Source organism: Oenanthe melanoleuca, chromosome 10 (assembly GCF_029582105.1).
Source record: "Oenanthe melanoleuca isolate GR-GAL-2019-014 chromosome 10, OMel1.0, whole genome shotgun sequence".
Taxonomy (NCBI): domain Eukaryota; kingdom Metazoa; phylum Chordata; class Aves; order Passeriformes; family Muscicapidae; genus Oenanthe; species Oenanthe melanoleuca.
Genome location: NC_079344.1, coordinates 4,995,679 through 5,010,002, shown reverse-complemented (window position 1 = coordinate 5,010,002; position 14,324 = coordinate 4,995,679). Strand labels below are relative to the sequence as shown.

Genomic DNA, 14,324 nt, shown 5'->3' with positions numbered 1-14,324 from the left:
AATCTTCCAGTGCTACCCACAGAATCCATCAGCCACTGCTTAGCTTTATGTGTTAACAACAACAAAAAAAATCCTATCCTCTCTAGGAGGGTGTTCTTGCCCAATTTTTAATCACACTGAGACTGAAACTTAGTGAGGTGAATTTCAATGTTAAAAATTGTAATACTTCATTTTTCACCACTTTACTAAAAGCACCCATGAATTACTTAGTCTATCAATCCTGCATATGAACAAGATAAAAATTTTGAAATGGAGAGTTCAGAGATTCACATTCTTACAGCACATGACAACTCAGCACTCACTTGGAGCCACCTGCCTCCAGGATGGTTTTGAACCACCCAATGCTCTGGCTCACTGAAAAAGGCTTTTCACACCTTCCTGGGGTGGGCAGTTTTTACAATCAGGTCAGAAGTACACAGAAAAAAAATAACCAATTCACACTTTCACACACATTCACACTTTTCTTAATATAAGCTAAAGTACCAATTCCATTAGCTAGTTCCAGATTGAAATTAGTAAAAGCTGCAACTTAGAACTCACATGAGGTTTTCACAGAGGTACCAGCACCAGTTTGATTCAACTTGCTACTACGAACAGGGTCGAAGAGGTCAAAGGAAGTCTTTTCCTATTAGATTAAGTTCATCAGTTAAGTCCTATTATAGAGGGAACATGAGAACACTACATAAACTGTGTACTCTCTGTGTTATATTTTCTTTGAAAGGAAAGTTTTCTTTACTTTGCCAAAATTTACTTTTCTTTGAAAAGTACATTCCCATATACTTTTGGGAAGCAAAAGGAGATCATGTTGTAGAAGCAGTCTAGTGGCAAGGCTCTGCACTGCCATGGAAAAAGGCACAGCATTCCATCCCTCACACACATCTCTTGCTCAATGTTTAAAGATGATAGGAAAATGGAGGGCAACAAACACCCGGGGTCAGTCTGTTAAAGCCATAAAGGCACTTAGACACAACTATTTCCTTCACCATTCCCCCAGCAGTAGGGAGTCACTTCAGAAATGCAACTCTCCCTTCCCAGTGGAACCACAAAGCAGGCCCTGAAGGGAGGTTCCAGAGGAACCAAACGGGACAGCACCCACATCTGCTTGGCTGAACATTTGTCAGAAAAGGAAGACCTTACAGTTGCCTAGAAAACCTTTCCCCTCTTTCCTCTCCCAGAGATAAACATCTACATTGATCATTCGACCCAAGATGGCACAACACAACATCAAGCTACTGAACGAGGAATTTCTTTTTCGGTTTTTTTTTTCTTTTTTTTTTTTAATCAGATCTGTAGATAGCCCTTGTAAGGCTGCTAGAACAGCACTTGGGAAATGAGACTTAGGACTTCTGTAGCCAGCATGACTCCACATCACCACCTGCCCCAGGGATAGGGACTAGTGACACACATAAGCCACCCACACAAGGCACACTGCCCAAGAGTCTCACAGGTGCCTGCACCACTTCTGCCACATCAGGGACTGAAACAGGGACCACCATAAGTTTTTCCCATAATCTTAAAACATTTAAAAAGAAATAAAGGTTCTCTAGAATTCTCTATAATTTTGCATTTGAACTTTTAAGGTACACAATCAAAACGATAGGTTGTTGTGTGCTATTCAGGGAATTGCAGTCACAAACTCAGAAACAGGTTAACAAACAGGAGTGGGACTTACTTGCTAGTGTGAGGTGACTTTTTTGACTGAGAATGGCCCCATATTTGTTCAGAGCTAAGCACTGGTAAAATCCTTCATCAGACAGTTCTCCCTTCTTTCCTTCCACCTCACTAATATACAAGGAGCCATTGGATAAAGTGTAGATCCGCTCATTTTCAGACACTTTGCCTCCATTTTTCAGCCATGTAATAGTTATAGGAGCTTCACCACGGGCTTGGCAGTCTAAAACCACCGGATCCTTCCTCGACACAGTAACGTCCTGAGGCTCTTTCACAAAAAACAGTTCACTAAAGCACCACACTCCTAGGAGAGACAAAAATAAAAACAAAAAGATAAAAGTGCTTGTAAGGACAGGCATGCGAGCAGAGACGCTCAAGTTACCAAGCGCGCTGCGAGTCATCCCGCACAGCACGAGGTGAAGCCATCGCCGCCGCACGCTGCGAGCGCTCCCAACTCCCACAACTCCGGGAAACTTGCTACCGACTCCAAGCAAAAGCCCACGGGCTGGAAAAAGCCAAGGAGCCGGGAACCAGCGCCTTCTCCGCGGGCCCGGGCGGGACGCGGTGACCCGGGGCGGTCTCACAGGTGCGCCCGCTCCGCCCGGCCCGCTCGCTAATTTTACAAGGCTGCCAAGGCAGCCGGAGCGGGGCGCGTCGTAAAAAGGCAGATTTTACAAGGAATCGTTAGCGAAAAGCCCCGGCAGAGCGCGCACCGCCCGCGCCCCCGCCCCGTCGCGAACAAAGCGCGGAGCCGGCGCCGGTTCCCGCTCCTGCCCGGCCGGTCCCGCGGCGCCGATAAATAAAGCCACGTGCGGCTCGGCGGGCCGGACAATGGGGCTGGGGCCGGCCGGACTCACCTGGCAGCGGCAGCAGCAGCGGCAGCAGCAGCGGGAGCGGCAGCGGCCGGCGGCGGAGCGGCGCCATTCAGCGGGACGCGGCTGGCCTGCCCCGCCGGCCGCCCCACACACCGGTCAGCGGCCGAGGGGAGGAGACTGCGCACGGACGGCGCGCCCGTCCCGGCCCCGCTCTCTGCATCTCGTCTCCATTGGCCTTTGGGGAGAAGAGGGGCGAGGGGCAGGGCCGGCCGGAGCAGGGAGGGAGGGAGGGCGGCTGGACGGGGCGGGCCGCGGGGCGGGGGTCGCGGCGGACAATGCGGGGCCGCGGCTCCATCCGGGCCGGGCAGCACCGGGACCCACGGCAGCACCGGCCGTGTGCCTGGCGGGCGGGCCGGACCTTCGAGCTGCCGGCCATGCCTTGACCCGGACACCGCACGGCTCACGGCTTACCCAGCCCCATCTCCCTGCCCGGGGCACCGAACCGCGGGAGCTGCTGAGCCCCGGACCCCGCACTGCCCGGCGCAGGTGCAGCACTGCCAGGTGTGCCGAGCATCCTCACACCCAGATAAAACTAGCCTTCCCACGCGTGCAGACAAACTTTGACTTGAGGATGGGCATTGATCAAAATAAAAAGGCAATTTTGTTAGTGGTTCTCACTGAGCCCGTGCTACAGGCTATAAAACCACTTCCAGCTGGCCACATGGGACAGCGCTGTGCTGTCGAGGATGAGCTGCCCTTTACTTACATCCTCAGAAAACAGCCTTAAGTTTACATATGCCTCAAACTAGCTTGCAAAAATGCAACCTCAACAGCAAACACGGCTTGAGAATTTATGTTATCAGCACCCTCTGGATAATGCATATGGGAGATACCATCAAATGCTGCAGCTATCACTTAAGCTTTCAGTTCCACCCCTGATTTTACTCCGTGCTTGCAGCCAGCAAATTCTAGTCTCTTTTTTTGTCTGTTCAGATTTCTAAAGTTCCTGCGTAGGAAGGCATCTTCTTACTCAGCAGATTTGCCCTATGTTTGCATTCATTGTGAGAGCTGCTGACTTCAGTGACAGGCAAGTTTTTACTGCTTTTTGTTCCTGCCAGCACTGCAAAGCTCACAGAGCAGAGAGCTGGCAGCCAAACCAATCCTTTCTGCTGCATCATCACAGGGACTGGCTACAGCCTGAGTCAGTGACTCCTCTGAAAGTCTTCGGGAGAAAATCAGAACTACCAAAATGTGATGTAAGGTTGACCTACATCACCTTCCTCACTTGTCAAAAATACACAAGCAGACTTTTCAGGGAAGATAATTAGGAAATATTTGCTTTACATGCAAATTACTTACCCAAAAACATCCATACAATTTCACAGTCACTTTGCAGAGCAGAACTGCAGATGCATTGCTTTGGTGTCCAAATAGGACCAAATACAGCAACAGGATCCACTTGACCCAATATTTTTTTAATTTTCCTCAGTGTTTTAATTTATCTCATCAGAAAAGTATGAACTATGAAAAAAATCACAAGCAGTTTTGTTTATATTATTTTTGAGCATTCATGACTAAATAATCATTCTTTCTTGTGGTAAACTCACAACTTTCATCTGCACCTCATGCTGGCACTGTACTCTCTCCTGCTAAACACTGGTTCATCAGTGTGACCTGCATTGGAAATTTACTAGAGGAGTTCACCTAGAAAGAAAAACACAATTGAGAATACCCAGTAACATTTCTAAGCCAGATGCCTTGGTCAGTTGGTGGAGTGGCTGGAGCTGTCCCTGGCAGATGTAAGGTAATTTCCCTGCAGACCTTGGCACTGCTTCCTGCAGACATGAGTAGGTTCATGAGCTGTACTGCCCAGCATTGGATACTATCCCACCTCTCCCAGGGGAACACTTCCTTGCCCAATTCACTAGCCTTTTTTGAAGGAGAAGTTGGTCTGAGTTGACCAGGGGACAAAAAAAAAAAAAAAAAAAAAAAAAAAGGCAAGAGAAAGAGAGAGCAAGTTTTAGTCCTGTTCTACTTGTGGGCTGGTTTGCCTTAGCTGTGTCATCTGTGCTCACTGCTGTAGTCTGCTGTGATGAGGAAACTGCTTTACCATCTCCCTGAACTACACTGTGCCAGCAGGAGATTTTGACTCATGAGATCAAATGCAATACTTGTCTCAAATGGCTTCACAAAGAAAGTGCTTCCTTCTGGAATGCTCTTCATACCTATGTCTGGGCAGCTACAAATACCAATATTTTCATTTTCACATTTCTGTTTAACAAAATAAGTAATACAATTCCTACTAGAACTAAGCAGTTCAATAGCAAGATGAGGATAAACTCTCCCTCTTTAATTTGTCAGGATTCATTGTTTTAACACATTTCCCAGCAATTAATTGGGTAAGAGACAGTGCAGACTTGTGATAACATATTTAATTCATACATAACTGATAAACTCACTGAACCACAATTTAAAGGCACCGCCAGTTGTAACTTTCTCAAATACACTGTATTTGTAAATATGCAGCCAATGGACACAATTATCTACTTGGCCAACCATTTCAGAAGCATTATCTTGAGAAAGGCAGAAAGGCAGCCCAGGAGTACAAGATCTTGCCAGCCAACATAAACAAACCTTTGCCTACTTTGCTGCAAGGCAGCAATTTGTCTTCTGTCACCAGCACAGACTTTTTTTGCTTGACTCGAGCTGTATTTTTGGTTATCCAAACTTCCCCAGTTTTTGTAGTTCTTTTCACCCATAGAAACCCTTTCTGTGTAAGAGCTCTCTTTGAAGTGCTATCAACAGCTGGAACAACAGCATGCTGTCGAGGTTGCTATCTGTAAATAACCTGATTTACCTCATGCTGCATTTCAGCCTCAGCCCTGGCCAGACCAATCTATATGCTTCCTAGTAAGAAAGATTTTAAAAATCAGATTGACTTAAACAGATCAACGTTTTGCTCCATGGGCAGCTGGCAATACATCCAGGACTGCTAAACTGAGCTAGGGCTATAAAATCCAGAATTTTGGTACTATTCTGAACCAAAGAAAGGGATTTTCCAAACATGAATGAAATCTCATGATCGTGGTGCCTATACACTTTGTCTAAAGTGTTGCCAGCATCTCTAGAAAGTGAGCTGCTAGCTGGGAGTCTTCCCTGGGATGGAATGTATTAGTCTCAGGAAGAGGAAAGAAGCTGAAAATTCATTAACTGGACCTTCCCAAAGTGAACTCTGTATTTATGAGATCATTGCCCCAAACCCAGGATAAGAGAATGCTGTTTCTTTCCAGATTAGAATAAGATTTTTCTAATGTTAGAACATTTACATCTCCTTCAGCTTAAACCAGAAACAGTCCTGTTTGGTCTGGTCAGTTTTGCACTAAGCATTTCACCCCTATCTGAGAAAATGAATAGCATCATGTTAGCTCTTTCATCCCTGTGGTCTGCAAAAAGCTGTCACAGCAGCATGGATGGTGTTTGGCATGGCCACAAATGGCCTGAGCTGGGTTCCCACATGCTGCTGTATCCCACCTGATCTAATGAGCTCAGAAATGGGAAAGTGGTTTTGCCCACACGATCTTTTCTCTTGTTTTGGCTTCATATGGCTGTGTTCTAACACTGTGTTCTAACATGGAACAGAAAAGGAGGGGAATGAGCACCTCTGGGTGGGAAACAGGAGAGAACATGGGGAGAGAGCTATTTACAGCAGTTTAAAGTGTCCCCATTGGAATATGTGCAGTCACTGTCCTCAATTATCTGTAGCTCATAAGATGTGGTAGTGGGGTCCCAGAGCCCAAATCCATTTCCAAATGGACACAGAATCATTATCCTGGTCCCTCACAGGCTCAGCCCTTCCCAGCTACCAGTGCCAGGTCCCAGCTCATCCTGCAGCTCTGCTGGGTGTCACTGCTGCTGTGGAGGGAGCTGGAGCTCCAGGCAATGCAGGGTACCAGCAGCTGAGTGTGGCTGCAGCAGGGCAGGAGCTGCAGCCCTGGGAGCTGTGGTAATTACCAGAAACCCATTAACTGCAGGGGAATTACAGCAATTTGCACCAGCCAGCTCTGCCTTCAGACAGAATCCCCAAAGCCCAGCTAAGGGGCTGCCACCACGCTGCACTCCTGGCAGGGTGTCATTAACTCTTCTTCTCAGGGTAGCCCCTTTTGTCCTTAGAGTTCTTGCTCCGAATGTTTTTGATCTGGTGTTGCTGTAAGCATGTTTAGACACTTTCTTATTTCTCATGTCAAACTCCTGACCCACATTAAAATGTGTATTCCCACATTTTAAGTATGTTACACTAAATCTATTAAGACGCACCATTAAAATGTTTACTTTTGGCACATTTGGTCACTTAGTAGATTCTTGTTTCATTCTAAACCTGTGTACAGTTATCATCTCCACTGCCTTCTTGGAGGAGATTGACTCCTTCCTTGAGCAGATGGGCAAGCACACTTTGGGCTGAGCCCTTGGGATGCTAATGAGCTTTCTCTCCAGGGAGCCTTCCTGTACAGTAAAAGCACAACTTGACAAAGGCATTTTAACACAGATCTCATCTTGTCATTAAACAACAGCTTCAAAGTGAAAGCAATAAAATTATTTGCTCTATTAGCATTTTTTCCCCTTCCAGCCACCTTCCAGTGTTTCACTGGCCCAAATCAGTGATGTACCTTTGCCAGGTTGTTTCACAGGGCCCCAGAGGCAGCCTCCAGATGTTCACTCCCACCCTTGAAGGCTCTCACACCAGAATAAAAAAGAACCCTGCCATGAATTTCAGCAGGAGATGGATGACACCCCAACATCCTCTCCCCTGCTGGCAGAGGTAATCACAGGCACTTTGGAAGAGCAGCCTCACAGTGATCTGGCAAAGTGCATTCTCCTGCTCTCCCATACCCATTTTCTGCTGCTGGAAGGTCTGAAAAACACCTAAGTATTTTTGCTCAGTCAGCCTGGTGTTTCCTAGATGCAAGCCACCAGATCTTGTTGGTACTTTTAACAAACCACACAACTACAGAGAAAGGGGCATACCTGATCTCAGATGCACTCTTGCTCTCACATACAAGTGTAAGGACTTTATGGTGTGGAGTTTGGATTTACTGCAGCTCCAAGCTCTCTCTTCTGGCTTTATGCCACAGCTGATGCTCCTCTGCTTCAGTGAATTTCTCTGAGCACACAACCTGCCAGAAAATCCTTTCTGTTTTTCAGTAGAGCTTGTTTCCTCCTGGAAAATATCTCTAGCCTGGCTCTTAGATGTAGAAACACCAAGGGTTGCAACATGGAGCAGAAGGTATGGCAATAGCATGGGACAGCAGCTCAGATCAGCCAAACCACCACAAACATTTCCCAGGCCCAAAGGAGCTAAACACCATTTACTTCTTCTGAGCTCAGGGGTGCTCAGCACTCCTGGGAGGAAAGTCCTCGCCACTTGGCTGCCATGGGACCAAAGTGACAGCAGACTGGCAACAGCAGCTAGAAATTGCACACTGAAACACACATAATATTTTCATAAAGGGTTCATGCAAATGTAGAAATCACAAGGCACAGGAATAGCCAGCAAGTGGAGACTCCCATTTATGGGAGCTGTCCCATAAAATACATTTGCAATGTATATTTTTTTAATTGGCTCAGTACAGTCCCCTCTCTCAACCCTTTTCCCAGTATGGAAACAAAAAAAAATCCTGGAAATGCTGCAGTACTGTACTCTGATGTTATCTTCCATAAATCAAAGTGTTTAGGCACTGGGTCGATACAATAAGTATCAGACCAAGAATAACTAAAAAGAAAGAAAATATCTCCTAGGTTACCCTTTTCTATGTTTGAATCTACAAAGGAATCTCTCAGAGGCAGCTTTTTGTTAGTCTGTCATGCTTATCATGATAACCCACTGTTCTGCAGCTATTTGTTTTGCAACAGGCATGAAATATGGTCTCCTTTCATCCCTATATAAGTTACCTTCATTCTGCTGTTACAACAGGAAACAGGCAAATTATTTCTTCCTTTTCTCCTTTATATGTTTGCAACGATAAAACAAATATTAGAAATAAAATAAATTAAAAACCAGGCAAGTCAGAGGCTAGCTGAGCAATTTGAACATACTGCTGAATATACTGCTACAGATACCTATTTATTTTTGCTGTGAAAGATTGCCTTTCCTTTGTCTTTGCATTCTCAGCACGTTAACAACGCGGTCTCTCCTCTTATCTACAATTTATCCCAAGGAACTATTAAAAAGAAGGATTGGAGAAGGCTTCCTGCTGCTCTTGTCCCATTTCATCTCACAGAGACATAAGGAATTGCTGGTCAGGGAGAGGCCACTTGGCCAAAGCAGGCTGTGCCCCATCGGTTTATCTCGGTGCTGCCAGCGCTGCACGGCCCTGTCACGGGAGAGCGATCGCCTCTCAGGAGTGTGAAGATAAACAGATTTGAAGCCTTCAAGGCATGTTCCCAGCACCTCCTCCCCCTCACATGCACACAGAGGCTTGGCCTGCAAATGCCCCTATGCACAAGGGGGCTTTAGGGATGGAGGCCGAGATGTTTTTGAAGGGCCACACGGAGCTGTGACTTGCACCAAAACGGCTTTACCAAGACTTTGGGCTGACCCGCTAAAGGCAACACCCTGGTGCAAGGAGGAGCGAAGGGGGGTGAACAGAGGGGAGCCAAAAGCTGGGCATTGCTGGGCTGGTTTCTTTTGATGCCCAAACTGCTGCCTCCATCAGCTGCAGTTGCTGGGATTTTATCTCAGCTGGGCTGCAGGAGTCCTGTGGGGATCTCCCAAATTTAAAAGCTCTAGAAGGACTGTCTGCCCAGTGCTGGACAGGATATGAAGGCTGGAGACACAGCTGGATTGCAGTGCCCTGCATGGCCCAAGGGACTGTGGGGAAACAAAGCAGCCCACACCAATTCCTCCTTCCCCTGCATTGTTACTAACCTGGCTTAGGTCTCCACCTGGTCTCTGCCCAGGCACAGCAGAGCAGGAGGAGATCAGAAGCTCTGCTGGAAGCACATCCACAGGCGCCCTCAGTTTAATGCAACTCAGCACCTGCCAACCCAGCACAGGCACTGCCAGCTGCAAAGAGGGAGTGTGGCCAAGCAAGGAACCAAGAGAAATAGTCCTGATGGAAATAACTAGAGGGGCAAATTTTTTTGTTGTTGTTTTTTTGCTGGAATTAATTCCCTGGTTCAATTTAGTGTGTGGCATACATAGGTATGGCTGCATAATGCATCAGGAGAGCAACCAGCAGTTAAAGCTGCTCATAGCATAACTGTGCTGCTATCCAGCTTTCCGTGCTGCTAATCATTAGTCCAGGATTATGTTTGCTAAATGCTAAATAACATTTTGCTGTCAATTGTGTTCAGATACCTCTGTAAAATGTACAGATGCTGGCACACGATGGAACTTGTTTAAATAATATACATATGGAATACATACTAAAATGTTTGTGCTAAGTAACTAGGGGAAAAAAGTATGTGGGAGTAAAACTGGCCTAATGTGCTCAGCTGAGGAGCAGGCCACTGCAAGCCACTGGGTGGAAGTCCCATCTGGAGCAACTGGGGCCATCCCACCCAGCCTCAGCAAGCTGCAGCACCCAAAGCATGATGAGCAAACCTTCAACAGACAGCAGTCCTCCAAATCCTGCCGGGTTTGAGAACTCCTGCTGGCTCCAGGAGGAGCCTGCCCCGTTAACACCCCCAGTGATCCTGGAGCCCACACCCCAGCATAGCCCAGCCCTGCAGCAGCTGCAGCCCCCCACCAACAGATTGAGCTGTTTCAATTAGATACAGCATGATCAGGATTAATTCCTTTCTCCAGTGAGAGATCAACTGATCCATGCTGTTTGCACCTTAAGAGTGAATTAAATAGCTGGACCTTTTCCAGTGACTGAACTGTTGCTCATTTTTCAAACTCAGGTCTATGTAAACATGCAAAATTTCAACTTCACCTCTTATCTTTACAAAAGAAATGTAGACATTTATATAAATGAAAATCTGATCTTAGAAAGGATTACAGTCAGGCTCCAAATTCTCAGTGTAGAGAATAGCAAAATGAATTAATTTGCAAAATAATAATTTTTAGCTACATGTTAATAGAGCTCAATTATATTATACTGAATGAAGCAGTACCTCACATTTTGATAGCTAACCTTTAATTAAACTAAGAAAAACACTTCTAACAATCTCATAAAGCACAAAGAATTACTTTTTACTAACCTGTGAAATAATTATTCTGTGAGTCTTCAGCACAGGATGCCTATAACTACTGGACTGAGACTCAAAATAGGAATGAACAGCTTCTCAGTCTCCTGGTTTTGGGCTCATTTCTGTAGGTCTACATAGAAAAGCAGGCATTTATTTAAAACTCTACATTGCAGCAAGCAATAGTGCATGAACAACTAATTAGGAATAAATCTATTAAGGATGGACAACTAATTGCTGGACAGCAATACATAGAATGGGAGGGCTCATAACTCTATCAAACACTTTCTGAAACTGAATTTATTATGAAGTTATCATAACTAGAAAATAATGTGTTGTAGCTGTTCATATTCACACTAACCACAGCTTCAGCTAGAGAGTAATTTCTAATATCTTCTAATTATCTAATATCTTCCATAGAAATTCCTTTACTTGGGCAAAGGAAGAAAGCAGATTTTCCAGACAAAGGGATGGCATGACATGGCCTGGCCAGGGTAGCTTCTATTAAAGTGGCATAGTTTGTCATATCTGACAACCCACTGAAGAAAGTTATCACTAGTTAAGGGCCTGACCCTGCATTCCTTAAGTAGACAAAAATCCCTTTGAAGTCAATGAAGCATCCTGCTCAGATAACTATATCAAGATTTGGCAATTAATGAAAACTTCTAATTTCTTAAGTAGATTATAAAAGGTTTTCCCTGAAAAATAGCTATTATATGCTGCTCACAGCAACTCCTTCACAGTGTGAGTTTGCTTCCAGCAGCTCTTGCAGCACAGGAACTGTTTTTCACTAACTAGGAATTAACCAAAAGTCAAACTCACATTGTTTTCTATTTGCATTGATCTGCCTTAAGTGTTCTTCTCTAGCTGATGTCTAGTTCAAGGTTTTGACAGCTTTGCATTCAAAAGGTCAGTAAGGAGTCCTTGGGGCAATTTGATTTAAACCTTTAGCATTTGGCATACTCCCAAGCAGCAGTGCATAGGAGGAGGTATATTCACAGCCTCTAAAAGGTCATACTTCCCAGCCCTCAAAACAAAGCACCAATCAGAAATATTTCAGCTTATAGAAAATATCAGAAAAGCTAACGAACAATTATGAACACATTTGCCATTAAACTGAACTCAAGATGGCTTAAGAAAAACAAATGGTAATGTAAGTTTTTAGACTGTGATCTATTTCAACAGGAAGTTTTACATGCTGTCCCATTTGGGAAGCCTGCATTATCTGTCTTTCCTCAAGAGGCAGGCTCACTTACTTGATGTCTGTTTAGGTTTTCCAAGCTGCTTGGCCTCCCCCCTCTCCAAAATCCTAAGCCTCTCTCTGGGATGAGAACCTGAAACCTACAATGCAAAATTTGTTTGAAGTCTCATTAAGCAAGAAACCTCAAATTAAGGACAGCTCAGCAAAACAAAACATTTTTCTACAGAATCACGTGGACATAAACCAAGCATTACATGGAAGCTCTCACAAAGGGGATAATGAGGGAGTTGTTTGTACTCTGATTAACGTGCTAATGATATATGTTCCACAGAGAAAAAGCAATTAAGTCTCCACTTCAAAGAAAAATGATTTAGTGTAAGAGCACCAAAGCTTGTGCTTACATCTCCTACTGATTCTGTGATGCTGCAGAGCAAAATGGCAGCTGTTAAATGCTTAATTCCCATTTATAACCATGGAAGATGGTAGATGTGGGTTGTATTTTAAATGTATAGACATTACAAAAACATGCTTCTTTGCCACCGGAGGTATGGATCCTTGGTGGTGGTCAGAGTGCAGATGAGTTCCTCTCAGTTCACATCATAAGAACTGCACACTGAGTCTTTCAATAGTTGATCAGAAAGCTGAGATATTAAAACAAACTGCCTGATAAAAAGCAGAATTGCATAGAAAAATAATATCATAAAACCCTATGTAAAGAACTCAAGCACCACAACAAACTAATTAATGAGAAACAGAAAGGAAAACACATAAAAACAGACAGCAGGAAAAATGACAGACAGAAGAGTCTGCTCTCCTAATGGCTGACATTATTTTAGACCACACAAGAAATTAGTAAAATGAAGACAATATTTAAAAGCACACATATTCAGTTTTAAGTATTATATGTTTTAGCATGTTACCATTGCCACGATGCAATTCCCACCCTAGGGAATTGACGAGTGTCATGTATTTGGTAAGTAATGCTGAAATTGCACTGAAAGAAAAGGGAAATCTGTGCTAATCCGGACACACGTTCCACATTGACAGTATGCCAGAGGCAGCAGGATTTCAAGGACATGTGTGCAGATTTTTGTAAAGAAGTCATCAATTAATGAAATAGCACCAAACTGTTCTATGGATCTACAGAACAAACCAAATGTCAAGGCACTAGATAGCTTACAAAATAAGTGTGTGTATGAAATAATGAGGCTAGAGGGAGAGAAACAGGACAAAGAAGAAAAAGTAGTTGTTTAAACTCATGTATTTCACCCAGGTTTGATGCATTAGTCCTAGTCTCCAATAATAATGAAAAAATACTTGTTTGATACGCTACAGATTTTTGTGATTTTCAATAGTAATTAAAAAGAATTTAAGTCTTGTGTCCTGTCAAACTGCATAAGTGAAGACTCAATGGCACTTGCTACAGAAATTAGTGTTAACTTCCTCTTAACCCACGGTCCTACCTCATGATGCAGCCAGAATGCTGAAGAATCACCTGCACCACTTTGAGAAGTGAGAGACTTGATACAAGTAACACTCAACCTAAAAACCTCTCTGTTGAGAGAAATTCATTTTGAAGGGAAAATCCCACAGCATCCACTGCCCGAAACCTTCAAGTGAGTGTTGAATGTGTCTTGTTCATGCCTAAAGTCTCATTTCCCTACTACCAGACCTGTTACACAGACATAACCTTCAGAGTAAAGGGGCAATTTTAAGTTTTCAGTGCAAGTCTTTGTGGAGGTTAATCTATAAACTTGCCTTTTTTAGGCTAAATAAATTCTGTTCTTCAAAAGCATCATAACTGTTTATTCAGAAACATCCTTTACTATATAACTGCAATAATTAAGACACAAACACCACCAGCAGCCTTATTAAACATGCAAGAGAAATAGTTTAACTTCCTAGGGAAGTTTAGCCCCTGAAAAGTTTCCCAGAGGTTTCACGCCACCCCAACACATCTAAGCCCTGTGCCAGCAGCTCATGTCCCTGCTGTGCCCCATCACCCACTGACCCCAGGGGGCCTGGCCCAGCCATCTCCAGTGCTCAGGGAGACCCCACAGCCACTCCCAGCCCAACCAGGAGTCCAAATTCTGCTCAGTGGCCTTGCTGAGGGGCCTCTCCACAGCCTCTCTAGGCTGGCCAGGCACTGGAGCCTGACAGTGACCCAGAGCTTCTATAAAAACACAACGGGCACTTTTCCAAGGCTGCATGTCTCAGGCAAACACCAGGGAACAGCACTGCTGCATCTTCACAGCTCTGCAAAAGCAGCAGCATGTTGTGGTGGAACTACTGTCATGGCCAACCAAGGAGAATAAAAATTACTCAATTCTTGCTATTTTGAGATGACTGATTTGCACTTCAAAGAACTGAATCACAACTTATTAGAATAAACTTTTATTTACTGCTCTCAGGATCCTTATTTTATACTTTAAAGTATGCAACAAAACCTG

General features: G+C 44.5%; 2 protein-coding genes across 2 annotated transcripts in view; both read right to left on the bottom strand.

Annotated features, from left to right (window-relative positions):
- Positions 1–2,553, bottom strand: part of PRTG (protogenin) — a gene marked incomplete at its 5' end in the record, with an annotated part of 72,319 nt that extends 69,766 nt beyond the window's left edge. The window contains 2 exons of the mRNA XM_056500043.1: positions 1,673–1,975; positions 2,529–2,553. Of these exons, the coding sequence (XP_056356018.1) occupies positions 1,673–1,975; positions 2,529–2,553 (328 nt within the window). The remainder of the gene's footprint in view (positions 1–1,672; positions 1,976–2,528) is intronic.
- RAB27A (RAB27A, member RAS oncogene family) overlaps positions 1–14,324 on the bottom strand; it is a 276,869-nt gene that overhangs the window by 171,316 nt on the left and 91,229 nt on the right. The window lies entirely within an intron of this gene.